The sequence below is a fragment of the Tilletiopsis washingtonensis genome, assembly GCF_003144115.1.
Source record: "Tilletiopsis washingtonensis strain MCA 4186 unplaced genomic scaffold FA09scaffold_19, whole genome shotgun sequence".
In the NCBI taxonomy this organism is placed as follows: domain Eukaryota; kingdom Fungi; phylum Basidiomycota; class Exobasidiomycetes; order Entylomatales; genus Tilletiopsis; species Tilletiopsis washingtonensis.
In genome coordinates this window covers 332,927-350,862 of record NW_020312016.1, presented here as the reverse complement: position 1 = coordinate 350,862, position 17,936 = coordinate 332,927, and the positions used below count along the sequence as shown (strand labels likewise).

At 67.2% G+C, this 17,936-nt stretch overlaps 5 protein-coding genes across 5 annotated transcripts; 2 read left to right on the top strand and 3 right to left on the bottom strand.

Annotated features, from left to right (window-relative positions):
• Positions 1-133: 133 nt before the first annotated feature.
• FA09DRAFT_331652 (GLE1-domain-containing protein) lies at positions 134-2,363 on the top strand. Its single transcript, XM_025743117.1, has 5 exons — positions 134-845; positions 904-1,236; positions 1,304-1,435; positions 1,489-1,752; positions 1,812-2,363. The coding sequence occupies exons 1-5, from the start codon at positions 171-173 to the stop codon at positions 2,298-2,300; spliced, it is 1,893 nt and encodes a 630-aa protein (XP_025596341.1). The 5' UTR covers positions 134-170; the 3' UTR covers positions 2,301-2,363.
• On the bottom strand, positions 2,280-7,476 carry FA09DRAFT_105251 (hypothetical protein). The gene is made up of 2 exons (XM_025738962.1): positions 6,914-7,476; positions 2,280-6,855 (listed from the first exon to the last, which is right to left on the bottom strand). The coding sequence occupies exons 1-2, from the start codon at positions 7,360-7,362 to the stop codon at positions 2,517-2,519; spliced, it is 4,788 nt and encodes a 1,595-aa protein (XP_025596340.1). The 5' UTR covers positions 7,363-7,476; the 3' UTR covers positions 2,280-2,516.
• A 1,721-nt stretch (positions 7,477-9,197) lies between these two features.
• Positions 9,198-11,981, bottom strand: FA09DRAFT_300673 (MCM-domain-containing protein; the record flags this gene model as incomplete). Its single annotated transcript, XM_025740345.1, has 5 exons — positions 9,198-10,370; positions 10,422-11,034; positions 11,095-11,467; positions 11,524-11,839; positions 11,901-11,981. 5 exons carry the CDS (start codon positions 11,979-11,981, stop codon positions 9,198-9,200), a joined length of 2,556 nt encoding a protein of 851 aa, XP_025596339.1.
• Positions 11,982-12,351: 370 nt separating this feature from the next.
• On the bottom strand, positions 12,352-15,223 carry FA09DRAFT_331649 (Sec1-like protein). Its single transcript, XM_025743116.1, has 11 exons — positions 14,825-15,223; positions 14,621-14,711; positions 14,202-14,562; positions 13,974-14,132; positions 13,799-13,914; positions 13,621-13,745; positions 13,500-13,568; positions 13,270-13,444; positions 13,025-13,215; positions 12,867-12,969; positions 12,352-12,811 (listed from the first exon to the last, which is right to left on the bottom strand). Exons 1-11 carry the CDS (start codon positions 15,100-15,102, stop codon positions 12,386-12,388), a joined length of 2,094 nt encoding a protein of 697 aa, XP_025596338.1. The 5' UTR covers positions 15,103-15,223; the 3' UTR covers positions 12,352-12,385.
• Positions 15,224-15,634: 411 nt separating this feature from the next.
• FA09DRAFT_331648 (hypothetical protein) lies at positions 15,635-17,883 on the top strand. The gene is made up of 3 exons (XM_025743115.1): positions 15,635-16,149; positions 16,284-16,823; positions 16,882-17,883. Exons 1-3 carry the CDS (start codon positions 16,074-16,076, stop codon positions 17,682-17,684), a joined length of 1,419 nt encoding a protein of 472 aa, XP_025596337.1. The 5' UTR covers positions 15,635-16,073; the 3' UTR covers positions 17,685-17,883.
• The last annotated feature ends 53 nt before the right edge of the window (positions 17,884-17,936 follow it).

The following is a 17,936-nucleotide window of genomic DNA, read 5'->3' as shown; positions in this document are numbered from 1 at the left end:
GGCAAGGCTGGTCAGCGCAGCGAAAGGCAGCAGCGGCCTGCGCGGCGCCGGAGACCGCGGAGATGGCCGCCGCCGCTGCTGCTGCCCAAGGCACACCTCGGCGCGCCAACGCTTCCTCTCCGCATCCCCCTCACCTCCCTCCCTCGCACGTCTCGCAGCGCCAGCTCACGATGGTGCGCTACGCTCCGCCCTCCGACTCCGGCTCGGATGCAGGCTCCGCGTCGCCGTCGCCGCCCGGCTCGCCGCTCGCCGCCTCCTCCTCCTCCAAGGCGCTGCCGCATCTCTCCGCGCCTCCCCTCTCGCCCACCGTGCTCGACTCCTCCTCGCCCGCCAAGCTGCGCGCGCGCTTCGTCTCGCCCACGCCGCCGCGCCGCGCACGCGCCTCGACGCCGTACTGGCTGCGCTCGCCCGGCGAGACGAGCGTGTCGTCACAGGCCTCCTCTAGCGCCTCTACGCTCCACTCCGACTCGGACGACTCCGAGGAGGAGCTGTACCCCGTCGCACCTGCGCGTCGTGCACGGCGACAGAGCACCGCTCTTTCCTCCAGCGCATCCGAAGCAGCGCATCGCATCCGTCTCGCCTCGTGCTCTTCGCCAGACTACGCATCGCATCTCTACCCCTCGCGCGCCGCCAGTCGTGTCTCATGGGCCACCGATGCGGCGCGGCGCATCAGCCGCTCGCGCTCGCGCACTGCAGCGGCGGCACGTAGTACGCCAGGGCCCGGGTCTGCAGCGCCGGAGCTCGACGATGTGGTGCAGATGCTGCAGCAGATGCGGATGCGCAGCGAGGAGCAGGATCGAAGAGATCGCGAGGCGTTTGAGAGACGCAACAAGGATCTGTGGGACGTGAGTCTGGCGCCATGTCACTGGCGTGTACGAGGCGCGCTGACGCATCCGTGGCCAGCGCATCAATTCGGCGATACGAGAGAACGAGAAGCAAGTGGAAGAGAAGCGAGCAGCCGAGGCAGCGGCATTAGCAGCCTCGCGACGCGCGCAGGAAGAGGCGGAGAAAGTGGCGCGTGCGGCGCGGGAAGCCGAGGAGGCAAAGATTCAGAGGGAGAAGGAAGAGGCGGCGAGAGTGGAGAAGGCGCAGGCGGAGGAGAAGGAGAGAGTGGCCAAGGAGGAGAGGGCGAGGTTGGAGGAGGAAGAGAAGGCCAAGGGGCAGGGAAAGCTGGTGGGGCCTGGCCTGCGAGCGACGGCGAGAGAGGACTTTGCTGGCTGGAGCAGCAAGATGCAGGTGAGTCCGTGACGCTGCCACATGCCAACGGGGATGAAGTTGACCCGCATACTCTTGCTCCTTGCAGCGCATCAAGACCGAGGTCCTGCCCGTCGTGTCAGGCAACCCGGACTGGCGCAAGCAGTGCTTTGCCGCCAAGCGCCAAATCACGCCCAAGATTGGGCAGCTGACCAACTCGCGCAGCGAGATTGCTCGCATCGTGAGTTGGCTCCCAGCCTCGTTGCGCTCCTTCGCTCATGCCGTGTTCTGCAGACGACTGCCATCTGTGGAGTCCTGGACGCAGCGCGCTCAACGGGCGTGGCCGAGATCTACACGTGGATCCTAAACCACCTCTCCAAGTGTCTGATCCGGCAAGCAGAGCAGGAAGTGGCCGCCAAGCAAGACACAGCCTGGCCATTGGCGCGCGTGGCGCTCTGGGTCATGCTCGAGGGCCACGCCGAGTTCGGCGAGGTGCTCATGTGCCGCCTCGTCAAGAAGTGCTGCTGGTGCATTGGCTTCGTGCCGGATCGCAGCTCCGTGAGTTGGTCGCAGCGTCGTAGCAAGCAGTGTCGAGGCTCACTTCTGCGCGCGCACAGTCACAAGACGAAGCAACGTACGGCAAGCTCATCGGCCGCTCGAAGCCCGACGAGGCTTCGCTGCAGTTCACCGCGCGCATGTGTGGCATCCTGGCGTTCTACACGGCCATCTGCGTGCTTCAGCCCACGCAGCCACCGTCCGGCAGCGCCGTCGACCTCGCGCGCGTGCCGGCGCACATGCGTCCCTCGGCGCTGTGGACATGGCAGGCGCGCTGCGTTACGCCTCCTATGACGGACCATGGCTTGACGCCAGCGCTGTGGGCGACGTTCCTCGAGGTAGCTGGACCACGCACGCTCGACATCTATGGCCGGCAGGCTGCAAAGCTATGGCGGCTGCTGCTGCAGCAAGGCCTCGACGCCAAGAAGGCCAAGTTTGTAGGCGATGCCAGCGCAAACGCAGCGACGATGCGCTTGCGCCTCCTGCTCGAGGGCTGGGCGCAGAACGGCAAGATCGAAGGCGCCACGGGAGGCGCCGAGATGGGCGCATGAGTCACGCGCTGTCTGGAGCCTTGCGAGTTTCCAAATGCTAAGATTACACCGGGAGATGAGGCGATGCAAAAGCAAGCTGTGCAGTGACGAGACAAGGAACAGGCGCTGGCGCAGGCATGCGCGCGCAGAAGAGGAGTCCGGGGAGGGCAGGCTAAAGAGGGTGTGGTGAAGGGTCAAAGGGAGTCAATGAGTGTGGTGGAGGGCGACGAGGTGCCCTCAGTAGCTGTGCTCGGCATCCTCGAGCAGGCCGCGCTGCGTGTCAGGCAGCGCAGTAGGGTCGTAGCCCTGCGGCCGTCGCGGGTCGTAGTAGCCGCCAGCGGCTCCCGATCCGGCGCTGCGGTGGACGAAGCCGCCGATGGGCTCGTCCGAGACGGCGCTCCAGCTCGTGTCGCCAGCCGATGTAGTGGTGAAGCGACTGGCGGTGGAGAACTGGCGCGCGCCGCCGGGCGTGGCCGCGCTGTTCTGCATCGTCGACGGCAGCACCGGGCCACGGTAGCCGAAGCGCTCGGCGAGACCGGCTCGCTTGCTGCCCTGCCCGACGTGGCTCATGCTTGAGGCGGAGGTGGACATGGGAATGCCGCTCGTGACGCCGACAGGCAGAGCGCTGGCAGAGAGCGATGCGGGCATCGTCGAGCGCTTGGCATGCGCAGGCGTCGGCTGCGGCAGCTGCGAGACGCGCCGGCTCGGCGGACTGGTGAAAGCTGGCTCCCGGTGGCTGACCGGAGGAGTGGCTGGACGAGCCTGTGTCGACCGCTCGTAGTCCCGCGGCAAGTCGTCTTCTCCGCCGCTCTCGGCGCCTTCGAGAGGCGCCTCGTCGTGCAGCGACCAGTCGAGCTCGCGCTCGGTGATCTCGAGTCCGAGAGCACTGGGCATCGAGCGCAGGCTCGGCGATCTGTCGGGGGCACCCTGATTCGGGCTGCGCGGCTGTGCATCCGAAGAGACGATCGAGGCGCCGCCGATCAGGGAGCCGCCCTCGAGGCTGTACGACGACTGGGCGCGCGACAGGAACAGCTGCCGCGCATGGCTGTCCGGAGGCTGTTGGCCGGCTTGATGACCGCGGAAGCTCGCCAGGATCTGTTCTTCATCCTCGAAGGCCTCCGAAAGCGGCAGCGGAGCGAGCACGCTCGGCGTGACGTCGAAGACCCGGCGCGAAGTGGGCTGCAGATCTTCCTGGACGATGCTTGCAGAGCTGGCTGTCGGGCTCAGTCCGTTGATGGAACGCGCATTGGCGGCAGTGTCAACGGCAGTCTGCACGCGCTCGAGCAGCTCGGCGATGCGCAGGCGGTCGCGGTGCTCAGTCTCGAGCTGCGCCTCAAGCGCCTCGACCTTGGCAGCCTGCTCTGAGGCACGACTACTCTGTCGCTCCAGCTCGCGCTGCAGCTCAAGGACCTGAGTGACTTCGAGATGCAGATCACTTTGTAGCATCTCGTTGCGCACACGCAGGTCGACGTTCTCGCTGCGCGCTCGCTCGAGCATGTCGAGCAGGCTGTCGCGCTCCAGCGCGTGCCGCCGCTGCAGAGCGTTGAGCGACGACTGCATCGACGAGGCAGTGCTGTAGCTCAGGTCCGCGGCGTTGATCGCTTGGTGCCCGTCCTGCGAGATGCTGCGTGAGGTGTCCTGGTCTGCGAGGCGCGGGAAGTGTCGCGCAGCAGGTCCGTGCCCGTGGTGGGCGGCGCTAGCGGCACTCGTCCTGCTCGTGGGTCTACCAGCGACCTCTGCGGTCCACTCGCGCACCGAGCCCGAGTGCGGCCTCCGGTAGCCGCCCAGAGTAGGCGTTGGCGACCGCAGTGTGCTGTTCCGCACAGACGCCGAGCTGAGCTGCGCGCGTGCCCGGCGCATCGCCTCCTCGGCGTGACGGCGGGTCTCGGCGTTGCCGCTCGCATTGAGTGCAAACGGTCGAGCTTCGAATGTGTTCGACGGCTCACCACCAAAGTGCTGCTGAGACAAGGGCGACGACGTCTGCCGCTCGTGACGCGACAGCGAGCCTTGGTGCTGATTGGGCATGCCGTGTCGGAACGGCGACTGCGGCATGCGGTTCCACTCGGCATTCTGATGTGCGTCGCTCTGAGGCGAGCGTGGCGTCCCTTGCGTCTTGACGGTGACCGAAGGCGATGCGCTGAGCGCGGCGGTGCCGCCAGAGCCGCTGGCGGAGGTCGTAGCGTTGCTGGACCGCTTCGTCGTGGTCGCCGAGCCGGTACTCATCCGCTGCGCCTCGGCGTGTTGAGAGAGGCGACGCGCCTCGCTCTTGGTCTCCTCCTTGTGCACTGGACGACGCGGCGGAGACTCGGACATGGCGCGGCGAGACCCGGTGGAGAGCGTACTGTTGCGACCGCGCAGCGCATGCTCGGGCTCATCGTCTGGCGCACCACTGTCTGCGAAGGCTGCGCTGTGACGAGCAAGCGAGTCGGCGTCGCGCAGAAGCTGCTGCCTTGTCACTCGGTCCATCACGACCGGGCGGGATGCCTGAACGTGAGAAGGGGCGACGAGGCTCTGCGCCCGCTCGCGGATCTCCGTGCCGTTGCGCTGCGGAGAGAACTTTGCACTCTCTGTTGGGTGAGCGCTCTTGCGCTTCCAAGCCTTGCCACCGAGCATGGGCGATGGTGCGATAATGCCTGCGGCAGAGCCGACGAGGTCGCACATGCGTGCGTACGCCTCTTCGACGTCTTGCATAGACTCCTGCCGCACTCGTGCAGCCCGCATCGGCGTTGACTCGCGCGGCGAGCCTTCGCGCAGAGGAGACGGTGCCGGAGAGCGCCGGCGCGAGATCGTCGGACTGCGATCCGAGGAAGCACCCATCTCGCTCTCGCTCGGGATGCGCGGCAGGTGCGAAGAGCTGAGCGCACGTCGCACCTCGCGAACTGCATCGGCAATCGCGCTTTCGGAGCCCGGCGGCAACGTGACGCGCGGAGCTGGGCGATACGACAGGCCAGCGCCATACGGCGCCTGCGGACTGCCCCCCGCGGAGTCCTGCATGTGTGCCGACATGTCGCCTTGCCCGTATGAGCCGATGCGCCGACGCAGCGATGTGGCATCGAAGCTGCCCGCCAGACTGTGGTCTTGCAGCGCTGCCTCGACTGCCGCAAGATTGCTCTCGATTTCGAGCAGCGAGAGCTCGTGGCCAGCGTCGCGGCCAGAGCGCCCACCAGCAAGCTGCGAGTCGTCGCGCAGCGGAGAGACCGGCAGCCGAGCGCGCCACGAGTCGCGCTGCGCCTCGTGCTCGTCGCCAAAGGTGTTGCGGCGCAGCTGAGGCGAGCCAGGCGAAGCAATCGAGTCGTCCTCGAAGAAGGTGCTGTTTGGCTCGTGTGCGCGCGTGTTGGGCACATGCTGCAGCGCCGGAGGAGTGTCTGGGAAGGGGATCGGCGACGGACCCGCGGCCAGCGCAGGGCGAGACGAAAGATATGAGTCCTCCGCCTGGCTGGTCGTCGGCGTTGAGTTAGAGAGATCATGGCGACGCCGGTCGAGCTTGTCAAGCAAGTCGGACAGCGGCGTGCGCGACTCGGCTGCAATGAGCGTCTCGTCGCCATCTGGCGCAGCGTCGCCATTGCGATGAGCCAGCGATTCCAGCTCCGAGTCTGTGCTGCTCCCCGGGCCGCCTTGAATCGGTTGGCCCCGGCGAGCGAGGCTGCCAAAAGGCGAGGAGGCGGCGGTCTGGTACGAGTTCGTCGAGGCCATCGTAGTCGAGGTGCCGTAGCGCGCGTGCGGTTGCTGCCCTTGTTGCGGGGGCTCATAACCGCCCTCGCCGTCGGTTCCTGACTCTTCGCTCGCCGTCGCGCCCAGATCAGGGATCAGAGAGGAGCGCGACACTTGCCACATCTTCGGCACCGACGGCTTTGATGGAGCGGAGACAGCGCGCGAGGGCGCCTGCTCGAGCGCTTCGCCAAGCGCATCCGTCGAGGCGCCGACGGTGAGCGCCACGCCCATGCCTTCATCGCCCATGCCCGAGCTGGCGCTGCGCTGCATCTGCGCCGCGTTCGGCGTGCTGACACGGCTAGCATCATCCGGCCATTGCTGCTCGCCAGAGATGCGCGAGGCACTGCTTCTGTGCGCGAAGGGCGGCACCGAGAGCGCCTGCAGCGTCAAGCTGCGGTCCGGCTTGGCGTGCACGCTGTTGTACGCGTGCGCTCCTTCGGAAGATGCAGACTGCGGCAGTGTGTGGCCTGGCTCGGCTACGTCCATCGACGTGGCCCCATGCGCGCGGCTGGCGTCCCTGCTGACGCGCATCTCCTCGACAGCGCTTGGCCTCGGGCTATACGCGCTCTCGCTCGCACTTGCTGTCATCTTCCGTTGCGGATCCCGCGCCCGGAAGGGCGAGAAGATGCTGCGCTCCTTGAGTGTGCGCGCCGAGTCTCGCGATGCTCGCGCAGCCTTGGCTCGCTCGTCGTCGCTCAGCTGGCCAAATTCGCCCGCTGCAGCTGTAAAGTCTGGGCGAGCGTCGCCCTGCGTCGAGCTGATCGAGTTCGACTTCGAGCGTCCAAAGATGCGCCGCACTGTGGAGAAGGTGCTGCGCGGCGACGTGCCGGGCCGCAGAGACTTGGACCTGGTGGGTGCCGCAGATCTAGCAAAAGACGCAGTGAGCCTCACCACAGGCGCACACGTTGGGCCACAGCACTCACTGTTCAGCGGGCTCCGACTGCCGCCCAGATATCCGGCTGCGGTTCAGGCCTGCGCTCTCGCTCTCGGCGCGCTTGCCCTGGCTGCGTATGACCGACCTGCGCTCCGGCTGCGGCAGCATGCTGCTGGGCATGCCATAATCGCTGCATGGCAGGCCTTCGCGCGGCGACGGCTGCTCATTGACCACCTGCAGCGCCTGGCCCGCACTCTTTGCCTGCGTGTTGCCGATGATTGAGGTGCGATTCGGCTGGGCAGTCGTCGGACTGGACGGCGCCGCGTGCGAGCCGCTCGATGAGGAGCTGGCCAGCCGAGGAATGCCTGACTCGCCTCGTCCGGCGTCTCGTGGCACCCGCCGTGTCGTGGAGGCGCCGGCAGACTTGATGCCGCCCAGCGAGATGCTTCGTGGCGGCCGATCTGTCTGCGCCGACGGGGGCCGGATCGCAGACGGCATGCTGGGCTGTGCGCCTCGCCGCGCGCTCCAGAGAAGAGCGCTGCCCAATACGCACAGTATTGACAGCTGCCTAGCAAACACCAGTGGAAGCGTCGCCACGGCTCTGTGCGCCTGCTGAGCTCAGACGCTGTGCGGGCAACCGAGATCTCGGGTTGCCTGGACTGCCGGTGCCTCCACACCAGCTGGCTATCTGCCAAGGCCGCGACAATTCCGTTACGAGGTCTGCGGATCAGGCTGATCGAGCTGGAGACGCAGTGCAGTGGCGCACGTGTCTGTACGACCTCGCGAGGCTGTCCCTGCTCCAGCTCGTGCCGGTCTCGGCAAGCTGCGAGGTGCCGAGTCGGGAAGGCGTGTGGGCGCCAGCTGCTTCGCTCAGAGGCGATGACGAAGATGAAGAGTGTGTGAGAGTGTGGTGACGAGCGGCACGCTTGTGGGAGATCCGTCGGTGATGGAGGTGAGAGTGTCCGGTGTCCGAGGGCCGAAGAGCGGCTGTGAGGGTGGAGAGGCGGCGAGAGGGGTAATGGCCGCAGATCGCTGCAGCGAGGCAGGGCCGGCCGTGCGCCGCAGAGAGCTGCAGGCGCGCTCGTGACGTCTGCTGCCGGGTGCCGCGTGCGGCAGTGTGCACAGCAAGGTGCTGCTGCTGAGGAGCGAGGATGGAGGCGAGTGAGACAGAGATGGCGGAGCGGCCGGAAGAGGAGCTCGCGCTGAGACGTTCTGTGCGCGGAGCCGTCGCTGCAGCGGCTGCATGGCGCCAGCCAAGTCTCGACGACGGCCGTCGTGCGTGTGCGTGGGCACGGCCGCGCGGGAGAACCTCTCTCTCGCTCTCTGCAGCGCCGAGGCACACAAGCGCGAAGCGGCAACGCCGCGCCCGAGCGCGCTGCGGCTGCGGGTGCCCGCTCTCCGCCGCGCATGCACCCACCGAGGGTCGTTGCCGTCGCCGCTCCCACCTGACGACGCTCGCAGCACAGGTACAGCGCACCTGGACTGCGAGGCACGGTGCCCTGGCTGCTTCTGCAAGTGGCAGCGCGCTGGATATTGCACCCCTTGGCCGAGCCACGGCCCTGAAACACGACTCCGATGCGGCGGCGCGTTGCAGCGCGCCGAAGCGAATCGCCGGAAAGAGCGCTCTGCGTGTCTCACCCAAGATCGCCCTTCGCACGGTGCAGGTCCTCTGCCTGCTCGGACTCCTCGAGCAGGCCCAGAAACAAGACTCGTCGGCAACGACGGCTCGCTGTGCTCCGCTGCTTCGCTGCCGCAGCCGCTTGTTGGACGAGGAGACAGCTGTGCGCCGGCCGTTGGGAGCGGCGGCAGCTGCGTCTGCTCGCCGTCTCTGCCGCGCCTGCACCGCTGGCGTCCTCTCGCCCGCCTTTATGCTTCATGCAGCAGATGCGACGCAGCGTCAGAGGGATCTCACCTCGCCCTTCATGCTTCACTAGCGGCCCACATGGCTAGCGGAGTCTCGCATGCATGGGTGCGCTTACCTCCATTTTGCCCGCGCCTCCCGCTCGGCGTCTGCCGGACCTCCCTTCACGGCACACGGCCGATCATGCATCGCGCCGTCGCCGTGCACCCTATCACGAGCACGCAAGGCAGCACTGCGTGCCTGCGTCGTGCCTCCCAGGGTCTCTCGGGATGCGCGACATGCGCATGAACGTGCGAGCTGCGCACTGGCCAGGGCGCGCACAGCTGGGTGAGGGTCAGCAAGAAGGAGGCCATTCACGGGCTAAGCACGCTGTCGCTCTCCTCTGGGTGCAGGTCATAAGGTATTGATACAGGACAGACAGAGCAGGGTGACATGGGTGGATGCAGAGACCGAGGCGAAAGGAAGCAGCGCGCTAGATGCGGTAGATGACGCCCTCGGCATCGAGCATGATCTGGTCGGCGTCGCTCATCTGCTGCAGCGCCGCGCGCGCCTCGGCGCTGCTGAAGAGGTCGTTCGACGGCAGGCCGTGGTTGACGGCCGGCAGGAGGGCGTCGAGCGAGAAGGCCTCCTCCTCGGCCATCGAGCCGCCCGAGGACATGACGGCGGCCATGCGATCCCGGAACGAGCCCAGGCGCGCCTCGCTGATCGACGCGGCCGCGGCAGGGGCAGCAGCTGCCTCGGCGGGCGGCACACCGACCCGCAGCACAGCCTCTGCGTCGGCCTCCTCCATGGCAGCCTCTGCGTCCTCGTCCATGGCGTCGTCGTCGAGCGAGGCGACGGGCGAGACGTCCTTGGCTGCTGCTCCGTTGCGCGTGGCGCCGCGCGTGCTGTACGCGCCGGTGCCCTTGTACGGCGCAGCTTCGACCTCGGGCACGTCGGCATCGTCGTCCAGGTCGCTGTCGCCCTCGGGCGAGCGGCTGCCGTTGGCGGTGCGCTGCCGCTTGTTCTGCCGGCGCGACGTGATGACCTCCTTGAAGAGAGCAAAGCGCAGAATCTCCTCGGCCGCCTCAGCATCACGCTCGTCGACGGTGCTGCTGAGGCGCGCCTTGGCATGCGCCGTGGAGAGACGGATGAGCGTCTCGAGCGTGCGCGCCGTCAGCGGGCTCGTCTTGCGCTGGTTGCCCGACATCTCGTCGTTGCGCAGGTTGGCGTACACGTTGACGATCCACTCGGCCGCGCCCTTGGAGAGCGCGGGCTGGATGCGCTGCTTGGCGTACTGGATGTACTTCTTGACGAACGCCATGCTCAGCACCTCGCGCTTCTTGGCGCTGCCCGAGGCGGTCACGCCGGCGTGCAGCAGCGGGTTGTACTTCTCGAACGGGCTCGAGTCGCCCAGCATGGCCGCACCGTCGGCGTCTGTGCCGTCGGGCGCGCCGACGTTGAGTGCCTGGTCGAGGCTGTCGGCCGCCGGCTGGCCCTCGTCGAGGCCCGGCTGCAGGTAGCGGTGCATGCGCAGCACGTGCTCGCTGATCATGCGGTCGCGCTGCTCGTCGACGTCGTCGGTCACGACGAACAGCAGGTCGAAACGCGAGAGCAGCGAGTCGGGCAGCGCGATATTCTTGTGCGGGTCCTTGTGCACGTCGTACTGCAAAGATGGTCAGTGTCTTGCACGTGCACTGCGAGCTGCGCGACTCACCTGGCCGTAGATCGGGTTCGCGGCGGCGACGACACTGCAGCGCGCGTTCAGGCTGGTGTGAATGCCGGCCTTGGCGATGGTCACCGTCTGCTGCTCCATCACTTCGTGGATGGCGACGCGGTCGACGTCGCTCATCTTGTCGAACTCGTCGATGCACACGACGCCGCGGTCGGCCAGGACCATGGCGCCGGCCTCGAGGCGCCGCTCGCCCGTCTCCTTGTCGCTCGTCACCGCCGCCGTCAGACCGACGCCGGAGCTGCCGCGGCCCGTCGTGGCGATGGCCAGCGGCGCCGTGTTGAGCACGAAGCGCAGCATCTGCGACTTGGCCGTCGACGGATCGCCGACCATGAGGATGTTGATGTCACCGCGGATGTGCGTGCCGTTCGGCAGGTTCTTCTCCATGCCGCCGAGCAGCAGCAGCAGAATGGCCTTCTTGATGTAGTCGTGCCCGTAGATCGACGGCGCCAGCGACTGCGAGAGCAGCTGGAAGATGTTGCGGCGCTTGGCGATCTTGTTGATGTTGCGCACGTCCGTGTCGGTGATGTGCGCCTGCGCGATGCCGCCGCCGGCCTTGGAGGAGAGCAGGTTGAGGTTGTTGCCGATCATCAGCGTGCTGCGGTGGGCGGGCATGTGAGCAGTGTGAGACGGGCCGCGCTTCGCAGCAGATCCGCACCGGAACGTCGAGCTCGTGCTCTGGCCCACGCGGTTGCCCATGCTGCGGTACATGCCGACGAGCTGGATGCGGTCGCCCGGCTTGCACTGGTCCACGAGGTCGTCGTCCATGACGACGTCGATGGAGCGCGGCAGCTGCCCGGGTGGCGCGCGCTCCGGCATCTCCTGGATGCTGACCATCTGGTGGTCGCGGTAGATGCTGTAGCCGTACTCGGTCGTCAGGCGGTGCCCGTCGCCGTCCTCGGTCGGGTACGCGGCCGTCGAGGGCGGCGCATTGCCGTACATCGTCGCATCGCGGTACTCGCGCGCGTGGAAGCGCATCGTCTCCTCGCAGTAGTGCACCGACCTGAGGATCTTTGGCCGCACGAGCGAGCCTGCGAGAAGGCATGAGCGCTGCGGGCCGATGCGCACAGACCCGCTCGGGACTCACACTTCGTCACAATGCCCTCCAAGCTCATCATCTTGCCCAGGTGCTGGCTGCGCAGCGTGCGCGGGTTCACGTGGTGGTCGCCGAAGCTGCCGCGCAGGCCGATGTAGAACTGCCTCTCGGAGAGGTCCTCCTCCTTGGCGTTCAGGATGCCGACGAGGGCACGCAACGCCATGTCGAATGCCGGCAGGTACTCGTTGGGCTCGTCGAGCAGGCCCGTGGCGTAGGCGCGGTTGTACGAGCGCAGGTCGTCGACGTTGATGACGAGGCGGCACCGGCCCTGGTGCAGCATCTTGCGCGCGGCGTCACGGTAGTTGGTCTCGCCGGACTGCATGTGGGGCTCAGTAACAGCCAGCGGCGCACGGCTCGGCGCAGCTCACCTCGTCGTCCAGGAACTCGCCGAACATGCGCGCGCGGTCGCGCATCAGGTCGTCGCCCAGCGGCAGCTCGAAGTTCGCCATGGCGGCGGCAGCTCAGGGTGCGGTGTCGTTCTGCAAAGGCTTTGTCGATGCTCGCACGCTGTCAAGGCTTGGAATTGCGGCGGTCGTGCGTGGGTCGTGAGTGCGAGAGGGATGCTGTGAGCGTAGGTGAGGCGATGGTGGCTGGAGGTGCGGGAAGGACCCCGGCCGAGCGGGCAGACGGCGGCGTCGCATGCACGGCGCACGACCTCGGCTGCAGCGGCAGCAGCTCGGGGCAACCAACAGCCAGCGCCGCGCCGACACTGCTCCCGTGCCCGGCGCGTCTTCACGCGTACAGTGCAACGCGTCGCGTGTGCGCCGCCGCCAGCGCCCGCACCGCAGCCGCAGCAGCTCGCCCTCACTTCACACATCTTCTGCTTGGACCATGCATTGCAGGCACACGCTGCTCAGCCAGACAGGCCCGCCAGGGCATCGACAAAGGCCGTGGGCGTGAGGATCTCCGTCGCGCCGTACGTAATGCGGCGCGCCTGCGTGCCGACGGCGCCGGCGTGGCTGTTGCCGGCCGTGCGCGCAGCGTACTCCTGCAGGTTGGCATACTCGACGTACGAGCCGCCGCCGACGACAAAGACGATGGCGTCCTTGGCGCCGGCGCCCGTCGCCGACGACTGTCCCGCCACCTGCCGCCCGCGCCGCGGCTGCATGTCAAAGGAGAGCCAGTCGTCCGTCTCCTGCCGCACCTGCGCCGACGCCGCGGCCGGATCGAGCAGCGAGGCCACCAGCCGCGTGACGGTCAGGTCCTTCTGCACGGGCAGGAAGTTCTTGACGCCCGCCACGATGTTCTCGAGGCCGCTGTCCTTCAGCCGGTCCGTGAGCTGCGCAAGGTTACGGTCAGCGGTGGAGAACGTGTGAAGCCGAGCCACTGCTCACTCTGCTGCTGAGCGAGCTGAAGCCGCGGAATAGCTCGCCTCCGCCGGCCGGTGCGGGGGCCGGTGCCGACGCCAACATCGTCATGCGAGTCAACTCGCGCACCCTGTCGTGCAGTAGTCAGCCAATGCACGCAGATAGCACAGCAGCGCACTACTCACTTCTTGACGTACTGCAGCGCCCGCAGGTCGGCGCCCTGCTCAGACAGCGCGCGCTCAAACTCCTCGACGTCCGAGCGGTTCGAGAAGACGGCGTCCGGCGCAGAGAGGTAGTAGATGATGAAAAGGCGCAGCTTGTCCTCGGCCGACTCGAGCGTCTTGTCGCGGATCGTCTCGAGGATGACTGCCTTGCCCTGTGGTCGCACGGCGTCAGCGCTGCAAGGGGCCACACAAGCACCAGGCCTCACCTGCCGAGCAATGCCCTCCTCGAGCTGGAAGAGCGTGTCGAGGCCGCGCGCCTTGATGCCCTGCAGCAGCGACGTGGCGATGTTCATGTGCGCATCGATCGTCTGTTTCCGCGCCGTCAGCTCCGGCAGGGCCGTGATGGCTGCCTTGAGGTGCGAGGCGTTGGACGACAGATCGCTGAGTGGAGGCGTGTAAGCTGGCTGCAGCTCAAGCGCTGCAACAGTGCACTCACAGCTGCCCGACCTCATCCATGCTGCTGATGCCAGTCGACCGCGTGATCTCTGCAGCGTCGGACTTGTACCTGCGCAGCCGCGGTCAGCCAGTGCACTCAGGACGCAGCTCAAGGCACCCACTTGTTGAGCTCCGTGTCGATGTCCTCGGCCACCTGCGGAAACGGCGTGGCGGCGTTCTTGCCCCAGAAGTAGTCCTTGCTGTCGAGGTCGTAGCTGCGCTTCTGCGTCTTACCGCCCTCGGTCGACTTGCAGTCTGGTCAGCCCTGGCTCCGCCACCTGCACATGTTCGCGGGCTCACCTCGACGGTGACGCGGTTCAGCTTCATGTCGAGCACGTCGTGCACGAGCGCCTGGTACGTCCACGAGTGCGACAGCATCGGCACGAGGTCGACGTTGCGGTCGAGAATGATGAGCACTGAGACGCGCGTGCGTCAGCGCCATTCCTCGCTGGTTCAAAGTCACTCCAGCGCTCACATGGCCGGCTGCTGCCCCATGCGCTCCCTGCGCTCTCGCCCGAGAACAGGTGTGCTGATCCTCTGGCGCTCGAGATGTGCTCTCGCAGGCGCCCCTCAAGCTTGCGCCCGACCAGCTCTGCTGCGTTGCCGCGCGGGCAGCGGATGATGGGCAATGTGCCTGGAAGAGCATGATCAGCGCTGGCCGCCCTCGAGGCTGCTCGCAGCAGCCCGCAGCAGCCGTACCCACCCATTGTCGCGAGCGTGGAGAACAGCCCCTGCGCGATCCTGTCCGTCTCCGCCTCCACCTCTCTCTCGCCTGCGCTCGTGTCGTTCAGGCGCTCGTATGTCGTCCAGTCGCGCTGCTTTGCCGCGCCGTTCCCTGCGGGCGCGGATGGCACCAGCTGCGTAGCGGGCCGCGGCGGGCCGGGCAGGAGCGAGAAGAGGCACGGCTCGAGCACGACGTAGTCGAGGTACTGGTCCCACACCGAAGCCACCAGCGAGCCGGTGCCATCGCGCGCGACCTGCGAGGCGAACTCGTCCAGCATCGTCCGCGGCAGCGTGGATGTGAAGTTGAGGTGGAAGGCCTCGTACAGCGACTTCTTCATGTCCTGGAGAGCGAGGCGCAGTGAGCAAGCGCACTACCTCACTGGCCTCGCTGCGACTCACCTCTGCTATCCGCTTCAGGTTCTCGTGTGTGGGCGCGACGAAGTAGACCGCAGGCACATCTGGCAGCGGCGGCCGGTCGGACTGCAGTTGCCTGGAGCAGCGCCGCGTCAGCGCCGAGCTCGGGACTGCGCGCGACAGGGTCCAGCTGGCGGCGATGCGTCGCCCCACAGGCTGCGTCACGCTCTCCTGTGGCGGCATACTCACATGTGCAATGTCACGCCGTGGTCGCGCAGATCCTGCACGCGCAGGCTCGTCGCCAGCACCTCCTGGCTGACCTTGTCGAGCACGAGGATCTTCCACGCGGGCGGGCCCTCTGGAATGTTGAGGCCGTCCAGCGCATCTGCCGAGCCCGAGGCGCCGTTGAGCTTCGACGGCCCGTCCTGCGCGCCAGTCGGCTGGTTGAAGTTGAGCAGCGAGAGGAGCGACGAGAGCTGCGCCGAACGCAGCGTCGGCGTTGGCGCGCCTGCTGCTGCGAGAGACATGGCGGCGCGTGCGGTCTGGGCGGCGACGGCTCAGATGGAGCGCTGTGGCGCTGAGGGCGAGACCAAGAGGTGCGCGTGGACTAAGTCTGTCTCGCGTGAGGCGACGATGCTGATGGCTAGGAAGGTGGGGACGGGGCTGTGGAGTCGGGAAGCGGGTCCGGAGCATGACGACGTGGCCTTACCGAGCCGGTGTTGGCGCTGGGCCGTGCATCCGGCGTCCGGAGCGTGGGACAGTCGCGTGATTACGTCAGCGCCAGCCTGCACCTCTCCTCGCCGCTGCTCCTTCCGCCCATGCCTGAACAGCACCTCACTTGTCTTCATCTCGAGAACGGATCGAGAGTCAGCTGCACTCACCATCTGCTCATGCATCAAAGCGGCCAAGGCCGAGCCGCTGTGACGGTAGGGCGCTGCCGGGTGCGAGCGACTCCTTGCTCCCACGCGCAGCGCGCGCCTTGTCCTCGTCGCGCCCTCGGAGCCGCGCTCGCTCTTGCCACGAGGCGATTGCCACGCGAGCGAGGCGCTCTCGACCCTAACCCCGTCCGGCGCCGCGCTGCAGTTCCCACCCGAGTCGCGCGCCGTGCACGCACCACCCCGCCGCTCGCCGCACCTCCACCTGCGTACGCCCCCGGGGCACCCGCCCTCGCCGCCAGCCTCGGCCAGGCGCTGCCAGCCGACACAGCGGCTCGTTGGCAGAGCGTCGGGGGCCGAGCGGCAGGCTGCTCGTACGTGCGCATCAGGCTGGACACCTCTGCGCGCCAGGTCGCCTCTCGAGCGGGGCTTGCAGCGCTCAGGCATCGTTGCCTTAGCATCGCGGATCTTCGCCTGCCTCGACCCGGCCCGCACAAGTGTCAGCTGTCTGCGCTCGGCAGCCGTCAGCGGCGGCGAAGAGGGCACGTCGACGCGTCCTGGCCGTGAGGCTGCGTTGGCACAGCACCCTGCGCATGCTGGCAGTGCAGCCGCACGCCGCTGCCATGGACGAGCACGTCGCCATCTCCGAAGCAGAGCCCGAGATCTCAGTGGGCAGCTTGGCGGAGGACGGAGCTGTCGGTGAGTGACGTTGCTTGTCGTGTGATGTCGGGGCCAGGCTGGTGTCCGGAGCGCTCGACACGCGGGCGTGCTGTCGCACGGAACCTGCGGCTGCTCCTCGGCCAGTCTCGATGCTCATCCCGATTGTCTTGCAGAAGCGCGTCGTGACGCCGAGCCAAGCGCCATCGACTTCGACACGTACATCCTCGGCGGCTATGCCCAGAGCCGGGAGCTCGATGCCGATGCAGCGGCAGCAGAAAGCGCCGCAGTCGTGGCAGCAGCAGCGGCGCAAGCGAGCCCGCCTGCATACCAGGACGCATCAGGCTCGTCCAGCTTCCAGCCTCATCCCGCACATCCTCACCTCGGCGCTGCAGCCGCGGCGCTGTCGAACGGAGAGATCCCGCGCATCGAAGCGCCAGAGGATGACGGTGGAGGAGATTCAGCGGCCGCCGCAGTCGACGATGGCGAAGCACGCGAGTCGCCTTCGTCAGGCAAGGCAGCCAGTCGCTCCTTGCAGGCGCCGGGCGCGAACCGTCCCATCACGCCGTATGCGCGCACTCCCGAGCTGCGCGTCAGCCACAAGCTCGCTGAGCGCAAGCGGCGGCGCGAGATGAAGGATCTGTTTGAGGATCTGCGAGTAGCACTGCCGGAGGAGAAGAGCCCGAAAACGAGCAAGTGGGAGATCTTGTCAAAAAGTGAGCTCCGCAGTGCCAGCCGTAATAGTTTGGTTTGCTCATCGTACCTGGCTCGCAGCGATCGAGTTCATGCACGCGATGCGCGACGACATCCAGCTGCTGCGTCAGGAGAACGACCTGCTGCGCGCCGAGGTGGAGCGTTGCGGCGGCACGCTGCCGGACCCACCGGTCGCACCTGAGCCGGAGCCGCAGCAAGGAGAAGAGCAGGGCGCTATGGAAGCCGATCAGTCGATGGCCGACGACGAGCATCTACATCACCAACACGAGCTGCACCAGCACGAGGAGCAGCAGGAGCAGCATCCGACTGAGCAGCTCGACGGCGATCAGAGCATGCTGGCGCCTCCGCAAGAGCTGTCGCAGCAGGATGGCGGCCACGTCGACGACGGCATGCAGCAGCAGCCGCTGACTGAGGAGGAACAAGCGGCGCAGGCGCAGCAGCAAGACGCCGCCGCCTACTTCGCCACGGCAGCCGAGCAGCACGCCGACGACGCGCATCAGCATCCTGAGCAGCTGCTGGAAGACCACCACCACCAACATTTGGGCGACGAGGCTGCGCTGCAACCTGAACATCTCGAGGCGCTCGCCTCTCATGCGCTGCACGCCGCCGACGCAGAGCACTACGACGAGCAGCAGCAGCTCGAGCAGTACCACGAGCCTGGCATGGGCGACATGCACGCACAGCAAGATAGCGATGCGCAGCAAGTGCACGCCGATGCCGACGACAAGACGCAGCATCCGCAGTATGCTGAGCTCGAGCAGCCCGAGCATGCCGCACAGCACGATGCGCAACAGCAGCAGCAGCAGCAACAGCAGCCGGGCGACTTGCTGCTCGACGACGTCGACGTGTACATGCCGCAGTGAGCCGCGCGCGCAGAAGTGGCCGCATCCCGCTCGGCGCACTGCGTCATCATTCTCTCTTCTCTCCTCCGCCCGTGCATACCTCTGTCACACGCCTCCTTGGTCCGGCGGTCAGCGCCTCGCGCCGGCCGCCTCTGCAGCGTCACCTGTCTTCCTCGCAATCACACCACCTGAGCAGCCTCACACATCCTCACACGCAGCGCGCATTGCGAAAGAAGAGCTTTCGACGGTGAGGGCACGGCACATGAGGGCATG

Excerpts from the sequence above, each read along its gene's own strand:
- FA09DRAFT_331652 (XM_025743117.1), top strand. The coding sequence starts at position 171 with ATGGTGCGCTACGCTCCGCCCTCCGACTCCGGCTCGGATGCAGGCTCC. Across the intron at positions 1,237-1,303 it reads GCTGGAGCAGCAAGATGCAG|CGCATCAAGACCGAGGTCCT; the intron begins GTGAGTCCGTGA and ends TGCTCCTTGCAG. Across the intron at positions 1,436-1,488 it reads GCAGCGAGATTGCTCGCATC|ACGACTGCCATCTGTGGAGT; the intron begins GTGAGTTGGCTC and ends CGTGTTCTGCAG.
- FA09DRAFT_105251 (XM_025738962.1), bottom strand. The coding sequence starts at position 7,362 with ATGCCGTCTGCGATCCGGCCCCCGTCGGCGCAGACAGATCGGCCGCCA. Across the intron at positions 6,856-6,913 it reads CAGTCGGAGCCCGCTGAACA|ATCTGCGGCACCCACCAGGT; the intron begins GTGAGTGCTGTG and ends GTCTTTTGCTAG.
- FA09DRAFT_331649 (XM_025743116.1), bottom strand. The coding sequence starts at position 15,102 with ATGTCTCTCGCAGCAGCAGGCGCGCCAACGCCGACGCTGCGTTCGGCG. Across the intron at positions 14,563-14,620 it reads ACCTGAAGCGGATAGCAGAG|GACATGAAGAAGTCGCTGTA; the intron begins GTGAGTCGCAGC and ends CTCGCTCTCCAG. Across the intron at positions 13,915-13,973 it reads ATGGGGCAGCAGCCGGCCAT|TGCTCATCATTCTCGACCGC; the intron begins GTGAGCGCTGGA and ends CGCGCGTCTCAG.
- FA09DRAFT_331648 (XM_025743115.1), top strand. The coding sequence starts at position 16,074 with ATGGACGAGCACGTCGCCATCTCCGAAGCAGAGCCCGAGATCTCAGTG. Across the intron at positions 16,150-16,283 it reads GGCGGAGGACGGAGCTGTCG|AAGCGCGTCGTGACGCCGAG; the intron begins GTGAGTGACGTT and ends ATTGTCTTGCAG. Across the intron at positions 16,824-16,881 it reads GTGGGAGATCTTGTCAAAAA|CGATCGAGTTCATGCACGCG; the intron begins GTGAGCTCCGCA and ends CCTGGCTCGCAG.